This window comes from Aspergillus glaucus (assembly GCF_001890805.1).
Source record: "Aspergillus glaucus CBS 516.65 unplaced genomic scaffold ASPGLscaffold_1, whole genome shotgun sequence".
NCBI classification, from domain to species: domain Eukaryota; kingdom Fungi; phylum Ascomycota; class Eurotiomycetes; order Eurotiales; family Aspergillaceae; genus Aspergillus; species Aspergillus glaucus.
Window position 1 is genome coordinate 1383709 of NW_019170453.1, and position 13022 is coordinate 1396730.

A 13022-nucleotide genomic window follows, 5' to 3' on the forward strand; every position below is an offset into this window, starting at 1 on the left:
ATACGGAAGCTCGGAGCACTCGATTCTATAGTTCTTTTCGATATTGATAGTTGATAACGCAAAGTAGCAAACGGCCTTGAAAGTGAACTACTCCGCTGGTCTTTCTGCTATTTTTCACCGCCTTTGAGCTCTTCGAGAGTCGAACTTGTAGAGATTCGGACCGATTGAATCATAGTACGCAACATTCTATTCCCCAGCTATACAAATTTACGCATTCTTGCCTGTACCGAGGGCAATTGAACCGAATATTACCGCCTTGATATTCGAGACATCTATTATATCCCGTTTATCCGCTCCAAAATGGACCCCACGGCGCAGCTCGACCTCTCCAAACTGAGTGATGCCGATAAGAAGGAATTGAACCAATTCTTGACCAACGAGGCCCAGAAGTCGAATATCCAGCAGAGTAAGTAAAACACTGCTCCACATACAACAGGCGACTTTAGTCCATTTGCACCGCATCTGTCATTGTCACTTCCTGGCAGATTCTGTCACCTCTTCCTTCAAAAATCCAAGTCTATCCGTTCGACTTGCTAATCGCAATCCTTAGCCGTTCACCACCTCGCGGACGTTTGCTGGAAGAAGTGCATTACCGGAAAGGTCTCCTCGGGACGTTTGGACCGGACAGAAGAGGCCTGCGCACAGAACTGCGTCGAAAGATGGATGGACACCAACCTGTCCGTATTGAAGCATTTGGAGGCTCTTCGCGGACAGTAAATTCTGATAGGTTACTGGCTGTATGAGACATTGATGAATTTTATTGCTTGTCATGTTGAAAATCGGGATGTGGGCATTTGCCACTATATGAACGATCCAGTATGGGACTGGAACTTGTATAAATAGAGAAACATCACGCTACTATTGTATGGAGTATTAACAATCATACCTACATTGAGGATACCCGTCCGTAAGATTGACGTAGAGAGTAATTGGGTTCGTTCGACCATTACTCCGGTCAAGCACTACGGTATCGCAAGACAAGAAGACATAGGTCCCATGTAAAATCGTTACTGAGGACATGAAATTGAAATATTCTGTTCTTTTAAATGGTCATTCAGCCGTCATTGCAGCCTTGGCAACTAAATCTTGACTGAAATTTTATTGAACCACCGCGCATAACGAAAAGGAAATCACCCAGAACCAAACGCAACCATCACTCTAGACAATAGCAAGCTTGGTAGCAGCAATGTCCAGAGCGTCGACATCAGGGGTTAACCGCGCGTAGACCTTCTTCGAGCCATCGGGTCTGTAGAAAATCCAGTTAGAAACATGTTACCAAAGCAAAATCATTGATATCCATTGCCGGAAACGGGAGAAGAAGTCCTCATACCTGACGAGGGAGTTAACCTTGACGGTCTCGACGTCGTAGAGCTTCTTGAGGGCCTGCTTGATCTGGCGCTTGTTGGCCTTGACGTCGACGATGAAGACGAGGGTGTTGTTTTCCTCAATCTTCTTCATGGCGCTCTCGGTGTTAAGGGGGTAGAGGATGACCTTGTGCGAGTCGAGGCGGGGGCCATGAGGGACCGACTTGCGGGGGTACTTGGGCGACCGGGAGAGCTGAAGGGTCTTGGGGCGGTGGAAAGTGGTCGAGGTGCGGACCTTGCGAGCCTTGTGCGCCTGTATAGCAGCCACATGATTTAGTACTCCCATTTCTTCAATTCCAAGTCGAAACAGATATTCTTTTTGCATGATTGGGAGATCAACGTACACCTGCACCCTTCAGAACTGCCTTGGCGGCAGCACCAGCCTTGTTGCTGGGGTTGGTCTTGCCTGTGAAATTGAAAAACGCTGGTCAGCGCCCCTCTTCAAAACCCAAACGGTACCTCCATAGAAAGAAATTGCGTTTTGCTCGAATCATAAGGTAGACGACAAAAACGACGGCACAAATGCATCGACGATGAAACCAAGCATGTTCTCCTCTCCAAAACATGCGATTGATCGGATTCTGTGTGCGAACGGTACAAAATTGTCGTCTTTTGGGAGTTATCACCGCAAAACGTCCGCACCCTCATGATCGAACAAATCGACAATTCTGCAATCTGGAATAGAAATATAATAACCACTCGCAAAATAAACCTACCTTGCTTGTTTTCCGCCTTAGGGGCCATGGCTGTCGTCCGGCGCTGTCGTGGTGATTGTCGCAGTGTCGAATGTCGAATATTTGGAGTGCATTCGCTTAACGGAAAAAAACCCTACGGGTATGCTACTGTGTGGGTCACCTGACTTGGGCCGGATCTCTTGGCGCTCGCCGGATTAACCGCGGCGCTTACGATGAGTGTGGATGATAGGGCCATGCAATAAAATAACGTTGCTACATATTTTTCTTTTCTTCAACGTCTAAAGCCACGGGGGACAAGCGACATCAATTGCGAAGGCATGTTATATAGCAGAATCAAAATACCAAGTTAAAAGAGAAAAAAAAGAAAGAAAAAAACGACAATACGACGATTTCCAGTATGACTTCGAAGAAGCAGTCCAAGAACAAAAAACCCATGCTACTTTCTCACTCCCGTCCGCCAACAGCCAGAGCCAAAACCGCATCCTTGTCTTCAAAAGCTACTCGGAATCTCATTCGTTCCCATCATCGTCTTCTCAAATCCCGGGCTCAAGCTTTACAGTCGGGCGATCATGCTTTAGTCGACAAACTTGATGCGCAAATTCGAGAAAATGGTGGTTTGGAAAGTTACCAAATCGCCAGCAAGCTGGGGCAATCATCAGCCCGCGGGGGAGATTCGAGCAAGGTCTTGGTTGATTGGATAGACCCACAACTGTCATTATTGAAAGACACACCTTTCCGACTTCGAGTGCTCGAGATCGGAGCTCTCAGTACTAAAAATGCGTGTTCCATGAAGAAATCGCTCGATGTCACGAGGATAGATCTTAATTCCCAGGAACCAGGGATCTTGAAGCAAGACTTTATGGAGAGACCGCTTCCTCACAGCGACGACGATCGTTTTCACCTCATCAGCTTGTCCTTGGTACTTAATTACGTCCCATATGCCGAAGGAAGAGGAGAAATGCTGAAGCGTTGCGTGACCTTCCTCACGAATAAACTAGCATCAGGCTGTCCTGTCTCCTTTGCACCTAGCTTATTCTTGGTCTTGCCTCTTCCATGCGTCAAAAACTCGCGTTATCTCACCGAGAACAGGTTGCAGGAGATACTGTCTAGCATGGGATTTGTTATGACACAGAGCAAGCAAACTTCTAAGTTGATATTTCAGCTCTGGGAACATCGCCAGGATTACAAGCCGAAGCCATTCAAGAAAGAGATTCTGAACGATGGCAAAACAAGGAACAATTTTGCCATTATCGTCCATGACGATCACAAGCCAAGCACAAAATAATAACGACCGCTGACGACGATGATTTATTTCGCAGTAATTAGCTCTTGCGGTAAAAATGCCCAAACAGTGCCGACGGTGGCTACAACCGAGGATATGACGAGAAGGATCCAGTCCAAAGTGCGTTCACTGGGACTTATTTCTTTCCCAAAGATCTTCAGGTAGAATGCGAGGGGTAATATGATGCATATCGTGAAGCACAAAGCGGACCCCATAAGTGCCATGATTCGATCAAAGGATGGAAAGACGGTCGCCATGAGCACAATAACAACCACAACGAGGATACGGATTATACTCGTCGAAGACCGACGGACAATTCCTCGCAGCCCCTTCTGGTCATCTGAATTCATATCGGGGCGTAGCCCGAGCCCGCACAGCACTTCGACGGTTGCAACCAGAGGCCGGCAGCTATACGTTATTAGTCATCTTTTGCAATGAACCTAGCCAGAAGGGTGACTTACTTCAAGGGCACTTTGGTGATTGGGATGATTGCAATGAATAATATGATGCAAAGGGAGAGGACTCGTGGATATTGATCTGTCATGAGTACATTGGCCGTGACCTCATCCAAGATTGCACCCCCAAACATCATCCAGCCCACAACTGCCATTGCGCAATCAAGAGAGTACTAATGGAGTTAATACAACCAAACAACTTAAACTCTTGATTTCTCATCTTACCGTAAATATGTAGGTTACCCAAAGACTTTTGCCATACTTCCGGGGGTGTCTCATATCCCTGTATATATTAGGGAAGACTCCATGCCCACCCCAGGGCGCTTGATAGTCGTCAGCAAACTCAGGAGCTCCCTAGAAGTGAACGGATAATAGACATGGGGAAGGGAGGGGAGTAACTTACACATGATCAAACCAAAGCTTAGAGGAACAGTAGCCCAATTATCAGGAAACAAGGTCGTTCTGGCAGGTTGATGAAGGGAGCCGGGAGCATCCGGTTTGATCAAACCATCGATAAAGATCATGATCACGACTTATTAGATGTTAGCCCATCACAAACTCCAACTAAGGAAGTTGAAACATACTTGACGTGCAAGACAGTATTCCCAGTATACTCGTCACGCTTAGGAACCGCAAAGGTACAAAATTGAGCGGAAGAAGCATGAATCCGCATATGATCTTCCATTGAAGAATGCTAAGCTCCGGTAGTAGGACATGAAGACTGTCTGCAAAAAGCACTATCAAGGCAACACAAGCCCCTATGAGTTCCAAGCAGAACAAAAGACTAATCACCAACCGTGCACGATGTCCGAAACTAATATATGCCAAATCAGCGTACGTGACGAGAGTTCGGTCCACATCTAGACATTTAGCGAGGATTTTAGCAGTATATGATGTAGTCACTGCAGCAAAGGTGAGGAACAATAGTCCCAGGAGCCACCCAGCCTGCTTCATCGCCAGAGGCAGACTCAATAAACCGACACCTATCAAGACATTCACTGAATTGAAAATTGTTTGCGGTACAGTCGATTGGCCGATGATGAAATTCTCCCTGGTCCCGTTTTCACGTTGTACTTGCTTGACTAATAGCTGGTCTCGCTCATTATCACCAGGAGTAGCTGCCTGTGCTTGTTGCTCTCTGTGAAACTGAATTGCATGTCTCCGAGTCGCATCACTGATTCTCGAAGAGATGGTCCCGTATGAAGTTCCAAAGCTTCTATCCATAGAAGTTCCGGTAATTCCAGTGCCTGGAATTCCCCTCCCCAAGCTAGGACGAGCCAAGTCGTCATCTTCCTCTTCCACATCAGAATCAAGCAGCGGGCGCGTAGGAGCATATTGACTAAACCGTTGTGAGCCTTGTGATTCAGCCTCTTCACTTTGTATAGTAGCCCATTCATCATCTGACCCGGTTGTCGTGGACGAGTGCTGCCATGGAAGGACGTCAGGAAAATATGCTGCTCTTTGCCATGATCTTGCAAAATTATCGATGCTATTTACACCACCTGCCTGCCTGAAACGAGCAGAGAATGAACTGGGCCTAGTTAGCGTTGGATCTTCTTTCAACTGCCAGTCTGGAAGCATTACCTTTGGGGACCATCATTCTCAGACAATGATGACTGGGAGCGACTATAACTATCCGATTCAAGCAATGAGTTCGACTCTAATGGCTCTGTGGCTTGCTGTTCAGTATCAATTGTAGTCAAAGGGTCCTGCATAGTATCCAGAACCGGTATTCGGTATCACGATGCCGACTACCAATATGAGACAGCACAGTACGTCGGTAGAATAGACGCGCAAAGAAAAAAAAAAAAGAAAGAAAGAAAGAAAGAAAGAAAAGAAAAAAAGAAATAAGGAGAAAGAGGATGATGGACTGCTACGATGTCGAAAGGAAGAAGTAAGTGATAGAGGTTCCCAATCAGTACTGATAAGCTTTTTTTCTTCAGGAACGGTAACATTCATTGGGTCACCACACAATGTTCTAAACTACAATTGTACGTGATTCATATAGAGTCCTCAGTGTCCAGAGCCTATAAATTGATCTATGTATTAGTTGGTCGCTATTGCTTAGACTGCAAGTACTTCTTTGTACCCAGATATTCTGTATACATAACTCCCACATCGGCATGTAATACATGGACATATGACATGGTAGTTAGGCCCTCAATGCAAATGACAATACAAGGGTAAATGACTCAGAAAATGAATCATTACTACTTTTTCAAACCCTTTTTCTACTAATACGAATACTAGAGAAGTAACTAGAGTATGTAGGTTGGTAATCAGTGCCTAATTACAGGTATTGTATGATACGCAAATATACATGCTTATGTCATCACAGGAGGCGACCTCCAATCTTTCTTTTTTAGCATCACTGCCACCCCACGGTGAAATTTGCTCTAAACACCCCGCTGGAACGTCTGACGACAAAACCGACCAGTTCCAGGGTACGTGTATACCGCTTGACTCACTTCTTTTGCGCGTCATTTTTCTGCCTGCTTGTCTATGTTCTATATCTAACAATTTTCGTCCAGTACCCCCAGTCAGGTTTCAACCCGGTCGTGTATATCCTTGGTCGCCTCGCCCAACATGAGCTCGGCTCAGGCTCCGAACGACGCGGAGAAGAATATTGAAATCTGGAAGGTCAAGAAGCTCATCAAGCGTCTTGAAGCCGCCAGAGGAAATGGAACCTCGATGATTTCGCTGATTATCCGTATGCTTTCCATAACCCTCGAGAGTGGCATGTCTCGTTGCTAACGACTTTTTTATAGCCCCTAAGGACCAAGTGTCCCGGGCGGCGAAGATGTTGGCTGAAGAGTTTGTACGTTTCTTACTTGTGTTGCTTTTAGTAAGAGCAGAATGGCTAACAGTGAAACGGTAGGGTACTGCTTCCAACATCAAATCCCGTGTGAACCGTCTTTCCGTGCTTTCGGCCATTACGTCCACGCAGCAGCGTCTCAAGCTTTACAACAAGGTCCCTCCGAATGGCTTGGTCGTCTACTGTGGTGAAATTATCACATCCGAAGGAAAGGAACGTAAGATTAACATTGACTTTGAACCGTTCAAGCCCATCAACACTTCGCTCTATCTTTGTGACAACAAATTCCACACTGAAGCTCTGAGTGAGCTACTCGAGTCGGACCAGAAATTCGGTTTCATCGTCATGGACGGAAACGGTTCTCTTTTCGGTACCCTCAGTGGAAACACCAGAGAAGTTCTCCAGAAGTTGAGCGTCGACCTGCCCAAGAAGCACGGTCGTGGTGGTCAGTCTGCGCTTCGTTTTGCTCGTCTCCGTGAGGAAAAGCGTCACAACTACGTGCGGAAGATTGCCGAATTGGCTGTTCAGAACTTCATCACCGACAATAAGATCAACGTGGCAGGCTTGATTTTGGCCGGTTCTGCCGATTTCAAGAATGACTTGAACCAGTCCGATCTGTTCGATGGGCGTTTGCAGTCCAAGGTTATCAAGATTGTCGACGTCTCTTACGGAGGTGAAAACGGCTTCAACCAGGCTATCGAACTTTCTTCTGAGACTCTGAGCAACGTCAAGTTCGTTCAAGAAAAGAAACTCATCGGCAAATATTTCGAAGAAATCAGTCAAGATACCGGAAAGATTTGCTATGGTATCGATGATACTCTCAAAGCCCTGGAGCTTGGTGCTGTGGAAGTCCTTATCGTTTATGAGAACCTGGATTTGACCCGATGGGTTTTGAAGGACGCGAGCGGCTCTGAGGTCACCGTTCACACCAACAAGTATCAAGAGGAAAACCAACGGGAACTGTTTTTGGACAAGGAAACCGGCCAAGAGATGGAGGTCGCCGATTCAGGCCCGTTCCTTGAGTGGCTTGCCGAGGCCTACAAAGACTTTGGTGCTACTCTGGAATTCGTTTCTGACCGGTCCAGTGAAGGCAACCAGTTCGTCAAGGGATTCGGTGGTATCGGTGGACTTTTGCGATACAAGGTCAACTTTGAACAACTTGCCGACTATGACGACGAGGATGAGTTCTATGACGGTATGTCTTCAATCATGGGAATTGCTAAGGTCTATATTTTTGCTAATCTGTATACTCGGTGTTAGATTGACGGTTTAGCGACCTCGCAGTGAGCGAGGATGAAAGGCCAGAAGTTCCAGAAATGGATCTTTTGACGGCTCGCCCCGTGAATTATGAAGGCGGCTCTCATGGAGATCCCATGGCTTCCAAGGTAGATACCGTGACGAGGCCTGGTTCAAGCTCTGCGAAGCTGCTCAGAGGTGTGTCTTCTTATTTGCTGATTATAGTCCATATAGTGAACTAACACATCATAATGATAGGGCCATCCAAGCTCCGTAGCACAGTTACTGTGGAAACCTAAGGTTAACACGATGTGTTTATGCGATGGATTTTTCGATTCGTTGCATATAATCCACAGTCCTTGCCAGAAAATTGTCGAGCTTATGAAACTGAGCTAAACGAGTTGAGATTGTTATTTGTCCTGGAATTGCTTCTGCCGTTCAATCTTTTTCTATACACTCTTTTGTCGCAGTCTGGGTTCAGTATATGATCGTACTTTCTACACAGTATAGGTCAATGCCACTGCAACCTCTATATTTCGCTTGAAGTAGTTTTGCCTGCAATTCCTGTAGCACTCTGTAAACATTTGTTACAGTTTAGAGACTTGTTGATCGCAAAGTGGTATCTTGTTGTTCAGCAGTATTTGCTGCTTTCGAACTCATATCCAAAAATAGCAGCTCTTGTACGTATATATACATATCAGTTATATGTGAACAAATGGATCAGAGTCTATCTTTCCAAGTTCCCAGGTATTTGCAACTCTCGGTCACCTGCGGCAAGCTTTGTAGAATTCGAGTGACAGCTTCTTGGTTCTGCGGCGTAGGGACTCTAGCACACTCCACGAAAAACACATATTGCCAAGCTCGCTTTTGGCTCGGACGCGTGTTTATGCTCGTTAAGTTCAGTCCATGATCTTTGAAAACTGACAAGGCGTCTGCCAGCGCCCCGGGTGAATCATGGTCGACTGTGAACAAAATCAGAGTCTTCAAAGCAGTCGATGAAGGCTTGGATGGAATTGCGTCCTCAAAAGTCAATCGGGCTAAGCGCTCCGAATGCACATTCCTCAATATCAAGAATCGTGTTGTGTTATCGGCTTTATCCTCGATGTTCTCTGCCAGAATATCCACGCCATGGTATTCCGCCGCAAAGCGGCTGGCGATGGCGCCACTGCATTCTGTGGTCTCCTTCGAAACAATTTCAGCGGCCTTTGAGGTTGAAGAGACATCTTGTCGCTCCACCCCCTTGAAGTTTTTGCTGAGGAAAGTTTCGCATTGCCCCCAGGCCTGCGGATGTGTGTATAGCTTGGTTATCGAGCTGTATGCTGGTAATGTGTCCTTTCGAACCATGAAGCAGTGATGGACTGTCAGGTAATGTTCCGCACATACTTCGACATCGCCGTAAATTTCATTCCGATCTGCTAGAAGATCGAGGGTCTGCACGACGGATCCGTTGCTCGAGTTTTCGACAGGGATTATTGCATAGTCCGACTGTCCTTGTTGGACTGCCGCGAAGGCGTCTGCAAACGTCAAACACGGGGTTAATTGCACCGGATCTCCAAACGCCTCTACAGCTGCCTGTGACAATAGCCCATAGTGATTAGTGCTCGTGCGTTCTTCATAGGCCAATGGGGATGGGGGTGATTCGTGTGTACCTGGTGGGAGAAGGACGCTTTCGGGCCCAGAAATGAGACCTTGGAGAGCTCCATCGGGGTTCGATGCTCGCACAGCTAAATTCGGATCGTCCAGGGAAAGCCTTTCCTAGTACCGACTTCTTATTGCTCTGTTTATTTTGTGATTTCACTGCAAGAGAACATAGCGAAATCCTATTCAGCTCCCCGACTTCGGACAAACAAGTCAAACTACGGAGAACCGAGACTCCGCAACATCGGCGGAACAGGATAGAGTCCTCCTCGGACTTTTGTTATCTTCAACTCATTTTATTTGATGCGCGGCTTGGCTAGGTCAATTCCTCGCCAATGAAAAGGAAGCCATTGCAATACCTGCACTTGAGACAAGGGGTTTCAGCTGCCTTATCGCGCTCATGCTCCTCACTCTCTGAACGTTTAAATCGGGAATTGACAACACGGAAGCTTCCTTTATTCTATGACTACCTACATCCTCAACCGTCTCACTTACTGAATGCGACATTAACTGATCTCTTCCCAAACCAACAGCCGTTTGTGCTGAAGAGCAGGACTCTTCCCTCAATTGAGACCCCGCTTCATATGGCACCAGGCCACCACTTGGTCTATTTTCCTCCTCAAGTTACACTGTCCCAGTTACTACCTGACGGCACTGATATCTTACATAGCCCCGGAGACCCATTCAACAGGCGTCTATGGGCAGGCGGAAAAGTAAGGTTTCCAACGCTGAGCGGCCCGCTTCTAGATGGCTGTAGGGCTGTATGTCTGGAAACGATTCGCGACGTGACGGTCAAGGGCCTAAAGGGAGAGGAGAAGATTGTGGTCAGCATCGAAAGACGGGTGGGCGTCGTGAAAGAACGGGATGAGGAGGAGGAGCACGATATAAAGGAGAGAATATGGACAGAGAACGAGGAAGAAAACGGACAGGCGTCGGTCATTGAGACTCGGAATTTGATCTTTATGCGTGAGAAGACTCAGGAACAGCTCGAAAATGACAAAAAATACTTTGGGGAAATTAGCAGGATCATTAAACGTGCGCATTTCTTCGATTCATTCTTATAGTAAATAGGATGATACTGACACTCTTCTCCCATTTAAAGCTCCCTCGGATGCCCAGTTCCGCTATAGAATAAGACCAAACAAGTCCTTGCTCTTTCGGTTTTCGGCTCTCACATTCAATGCCCATCTGATTCATCTCGACGAAATTTATACCCAACACATGGAAGGTTACCGGAAGCTTCTTGTACATGGTCCATTGACTCTGATGTTGCTGCTTACAGCCATGCAAGGGCATCTACAACCCCGGCATTTCATTAAGGGCATTGAATATAGAAACTTGGCTCCACTTTATGTTGATGAGGAGCTGATAGTCTGCGGTAAGCCGAAGACTGGCAGAAGGATTGATGCATGGGATGTGTGGATTGAAGGTCCTGAAGGAGGCCTTGCCGTGCGAGGCTCCGTGCAAACAGAAGCTGTATAAATAAGGATATTGAAGGCTTATGGGAACGGAATGCGGTTTTTGAAGTCAATCCGTGAGTTAGATGATATGTAGTCCTTGTTTGAACAGTACATCCACGACTGTCGAACGTATTACTACTTTGGGTAAGGCGGAATCGTACTGCCAATGGGGCGGAAGCGGAAAAACTTTAAGCGAAGAGAAGCTAGCGAGCACACGTTTTTATTTCGCTTGAAAACTTTCATTTTCTCTTCTCTTTCTCTCTCCTCACTAAAAATTATCCGACTGGACCGAGGACTTACAGTGTGATGTACAGCTGCAGAGTCCTCAAATCCCCAATTTGATTCAACCAAACCACTTACTATTCATTAACAATGGACCAGTTCTGGTCTGCTCCTCCTGTCACTAGGTACGAACTTTTTTTTTTTGTGTCTATCACCGTCCGATGGTCGATCTTTGCTAATTTTCTAACAATAGGACCTTGACTGCACTTACTTTTGTCCAGTCCCTTTTAGTCTATGGTGGCCTACACAGTGCTTATTATGTTCCGTTTTTGACAAGACTTGTCTTCAAGTTCCCGCCGGAAGTATGGCGACTAGGGTCATCGTTTCTACTGACGGGCCCCCAACTCGACTTTATATTTGATCTTTACTTCAGTACGGCTTCGTGATGGCCCAGGCTTACTGCCATGCTAACCTAATGGTAGTGTTTACCTATGGCAGCGCCTTGGAGACAAACTCGCCGCGGCTCAACGGCCCTGGTGATTTCTTCACCTATGTGTTCTTCGTAGCTACTGTCATTTTGGTAAGTCACAGAGCTCATCCGATCCAAATGCGTAATTGCATAGGACTTGGCCAATACTTCTCTTTTGCATATCGGACGAGACATCGTCTTTTTTCCTTTTTCAAACCTCGGATTATCTGCCCGCCCAGCCGAAAACTAGCTGAAGCGGTTCCTGGAACCGAGGAAGATCACCCCTGCATCTCGTACACCCATTCATTCGCAAACTTTTCGGGCTGTATGCGGTGTAGGAATGGTGGGAATACCTTTGAGATAGCCAGCGTGATAAAATAAGTTCACGTTGGTGGTTATGGTGCCCTACATTTCTTCATTACAATCCTTATATATGCTTCTTATATCCTCTCAATAGCATGGACTCTCATTCATTTCCCGGACTCGTTATTGAAGTAGCTATAAATTGATTCCCATGCTGACAAGCCGAAGCTCACCGCAGGCTGCTACTTGGAAGGTGGAATCTTTACCTCCGGTGAGCTCTCGCTGCAGCACCCGAAATATGAGATGCTGTCTCCAATGCTAATAATGCATAATAGCATTGATCCTGGCGTTTGTTTACACCTATGCCCATCATAACAAGGGAATAAAGACCAGATTCTATTTCTTTCAGATACGTGTGGAGTTTCTCCCTTGGGCCATGCTTGTGATTACGATGGTCCGTTTTGGTTGGCGTGCTGCGCTACTAGAAAGTATGGGAATCGTCGCTGCCCACATGTACGAATTCCTTACGCGTATCTACCCGGCATTTGGCGGCGGCAAAAACTACATTACGACCCCAGGCTTCATCAGAAGGCTTTTCATCAAAACATCGCGTGAAACGTATCGATCCTATGGAACAGCCTACCGATCAACAGGACAAACCCCGGCATCGGCATCCCCGGCGTCCGAAGAACCGAGAGGTTGGACCTCCTCCACTCAAAACTCGTGGAGTGGAAGGGGAACAGGAAGGAGATTGGGCGGTGGTTAAAGAACTGTAGGCATTCATGAGCAAGACCGAATTGTGATGGTGTGGTCATTATCAGTCGCTGGGTTTGAAGCCCTAAATACGGAGTACTGCAGCAGTTAGATTGAAGCGCTCCCATTGAACTCTGAACTAGTAATACATACTGTACTCCGTACTCCATAGTAATAATTCGAAATTCCATGTGGATGGCCTTTTCGGTGGTATTAAGTCACGTGATGCTAACAGAAGTGGATCCACGCGCTAAACCGTTTCGGGATACTGGAGCACTCGCCGCACTTCGACTGGATGGAAAATTTGCCAACCTTCTTTTCTCTCGCTAG

At 46.6% G+C, this 13022-nt stretch overlaps 8 protein-coding genes across 8 annotated transcripts; 5 read left to right on the forward strand and 3 right to left on the reverse strand.

Annotated features, from left to right (window-relative positions):
• The first annotated feature begins 179 nt into the window (after positions 1-179).
• On the forward strand, positions 180-899 carry ASPGLDRAFT_41520 (Tim10/DDP family zinc finger protein). Its single transcript, XM_022545429.1, has 2 exons — positions 180-406; positions 551-899. The coding sequence occupies exons 1-2, from the start codon at positions 301-303 to the stop codon at positions 715-717; spliced, it is 273 nt and encodes a 90-aa protein (XP_022406168.1). The 5' UTR covers positions 180-300; the 3' UTR covers positions 718-899.
• Positions 900-1026: 127 nt separating this feature from the next.
• On the reverse strand, positions 1027-2108 carry ASPGLDRAFT_71178 (60S ribosomal protein uL23; the record flags this gene model as incomplete). Its single annotated transcript, XM_022549540.1, has 4 exons — positions 1027-1246; positions 1331-1617; positions 1709-1770; positions 2081-2108. The coding sequence occupies 4 exons, from the start codon at positions 2106-2108 to the stop codon at positions 1159-1161; spliced, it is 465 nt and encodes a 154-aa protein (XP_022406169.1). The 3' UTR covers positions 1027-1158.
• Positions 2109-2456: 348 nt separating this feature from the next.
• Positions 2457-3344, forward strand: ASPGLDRAFT_114767 (25S rRNA (adenine2142-N1)-methyltransferase; the record flags this gene model as incomplete). Its single annotated transcript, XM_022539634.1, has 1 exon — positions 2457-3344. One exon carries the CDS (start codon positions 2457-2459, stop codon positions 3342-3344), a length of 888 nt encoding a protein of 295 aa, XP_022406170.1.
• Positions 3345-3367: 23 nt separating this feature from the next.
• ASPGLDRAFT_31199 (putative transporter) lies at positions 3368-5511 on the reverse strand (the record flags this gene model as incomplete). The annotated part of the gene is made up of 6 exons (XM_022544024.1): positions 3368-3749; positions 3803-3969; positions 4022-4119; positions 4200-4328; positions 4381-5327; positions 5381-5511. The coding sequence occupies 6 exons, from the start codon at positions 5509-5511 to the stop codon at positions 3368-3370; spliced, it is 1854 nt and encodes a 617-aa protein (XP_022406171.1).
• A 661-nt stretch (positions 5512-6172) lies between these two features.
• ASPGLDRAFT_161932 (translation termination factor eRF1) lies at positions 6173-8136 on the forward strand. The gene is made up of 5 exons (XM_022542498.1): positions 6173-6240; positions 6328-6506; positions 6565-6614; positions 6675-7806; positions 7896-8136. Exons 2-5 carry the CDS (start codon positions 6383-6385, stop codon positions 8087-8089), a joined length of 1500 nt encoding a protein of 499 aa, XP_022406172.1. The 5' UTR covers positions 6173-6240; positions 6328-6382; the 3' UTR covers positions 8090-8136.
• A 315-nt stretch (positions 8137-8451) lies between these two features.
• ASPGLDRAFT_254360 (prephenate dehydratase PHA2) lies at positions 8452-9685 on the reverse strand. The gene is made up of 2 exons (XM_022543486.1): positions 9497-9685; positions 8452-9419 (listed from the first exon to the last, which is right to left on the reverse strand). Exons 1-2 carry the CDS (start codon positions 9548-9550, stop codon positions 8568-8570), a joined length of 906 nt encoding a protein of 301 aa, XP_022406173.1. The 5' UTR covers positions 9551-9685; the 3' UTR covers positions 8452-8567.
• Positions 9686-9880: 195 nt separating this feature from the next.
• Positions 9881-10955, forward strand: ASPGLDRAFT_109883 (uncharacterized protein; the record flags this gene model as incomplete). The annotated part of the gene is made up of 2 exons (XM_022539565.1): positions 9881-10520; positions 10588-10955. Coding segments are annotated over 2 exons (1008 nt in total), but the record flags the coding sequence as incomplete, so codon positions are not given.
• Positions 10956-11197: 242 nt separating this feature from the next.
• Positions 11198-12950, forward strand: ASPGLDRAFT_161938 (uncharacterized protein). The gene is made up of 5 exons (XM_022542499.1): positions 11198-11352; positions 11421-11599; positions 11650-11747; positions 12162-12210; positions 12275-12950. The coding sequence occupies exons 1-5, from the start codon at positions 11318-11320 to the stop codon at positions 12703-12705; spliced, it is 792 nt and encodes a 263-aa protein (XP_022406175.1). The 5' UTR covers positions 11198-11317; the 3' UTR covers positions 12706-12950.
• Positions 12951-13022: the final 72 nt, after the last annotated feature.

Bases quoted from the DNA above. Each gene is read 5' to 3' on its own strand.
- ASPGLDRAFT_41520 (XM_022545429.1), top strand. From the start codon at position 301: ATGGACCCCACGGCGCAGCTCGACCTCTCCAAACTGAGTGATGCCGAT. The intron at 407-550 runs GTAAGTAAAACA...CGCAATCCTTAG, and splicing joins GAAGTCGAATATCCAGCAGA to CCGTTCACCACCTCGCGGAC.
- ASPGLDRAFT_161932 (XM_022542498.1), top strand. From the start codon at position 6,383: ATGAGCTCGGCTCAGGCTCCGAACGACGCGGAGAAGAATATTGAAATC. The intron at 6,507-6,564 runs GTATGCTTTCCA...ACTTTTTTATAG, and splicing joins GATGATTTCGCTGATTATCC to CCCCTAAGGACCAAGTGTCC. The intron at 6,615-6,674 runs GTACGTTTCTTA...GTGAAACGGTAG, and splicing joins AGATGTTGGCTGAAGAGTTT to GGTACTGCTTCCAACATCAA.
- ASPGLDRAFT_254360 (XM_022543486.1), bottom strand. From the start codon at position 9,550: ATGGAGCTCTCCAAGGTCTCATTTCTGGGCCCGAAAGCGTCCTTCTCC. The intron at 9,420-9,496 runs GTACACACGAAT...CTATTGTCACAG, and splicing joins AAGCGTCCTTCTCCCACCAG to GCAGCTGTAGAGGCGTTTGG.
- ASPGLDRAFT_161938 (XM_022542499.1), top strand. From the start codon at position 11,318: ATGGACCAGTTCTGGTCTGCTCCTCCTGTCACTAG. The intron at 11,600-11,649 runs GTACGGCTTCGT...ACCTAATGGTAG, and splicing joins TATATTTGATCTTTACTTCA to TGTTTACCTATGGCAGCGCC. The intron at 11,748-12,161 runs GTAAGTCACAGA...CATGCTGACAAG, and splicing joins TCGTAGCTACTGTCATTTTG to CCGAAGCTCACCGCAGGCTG.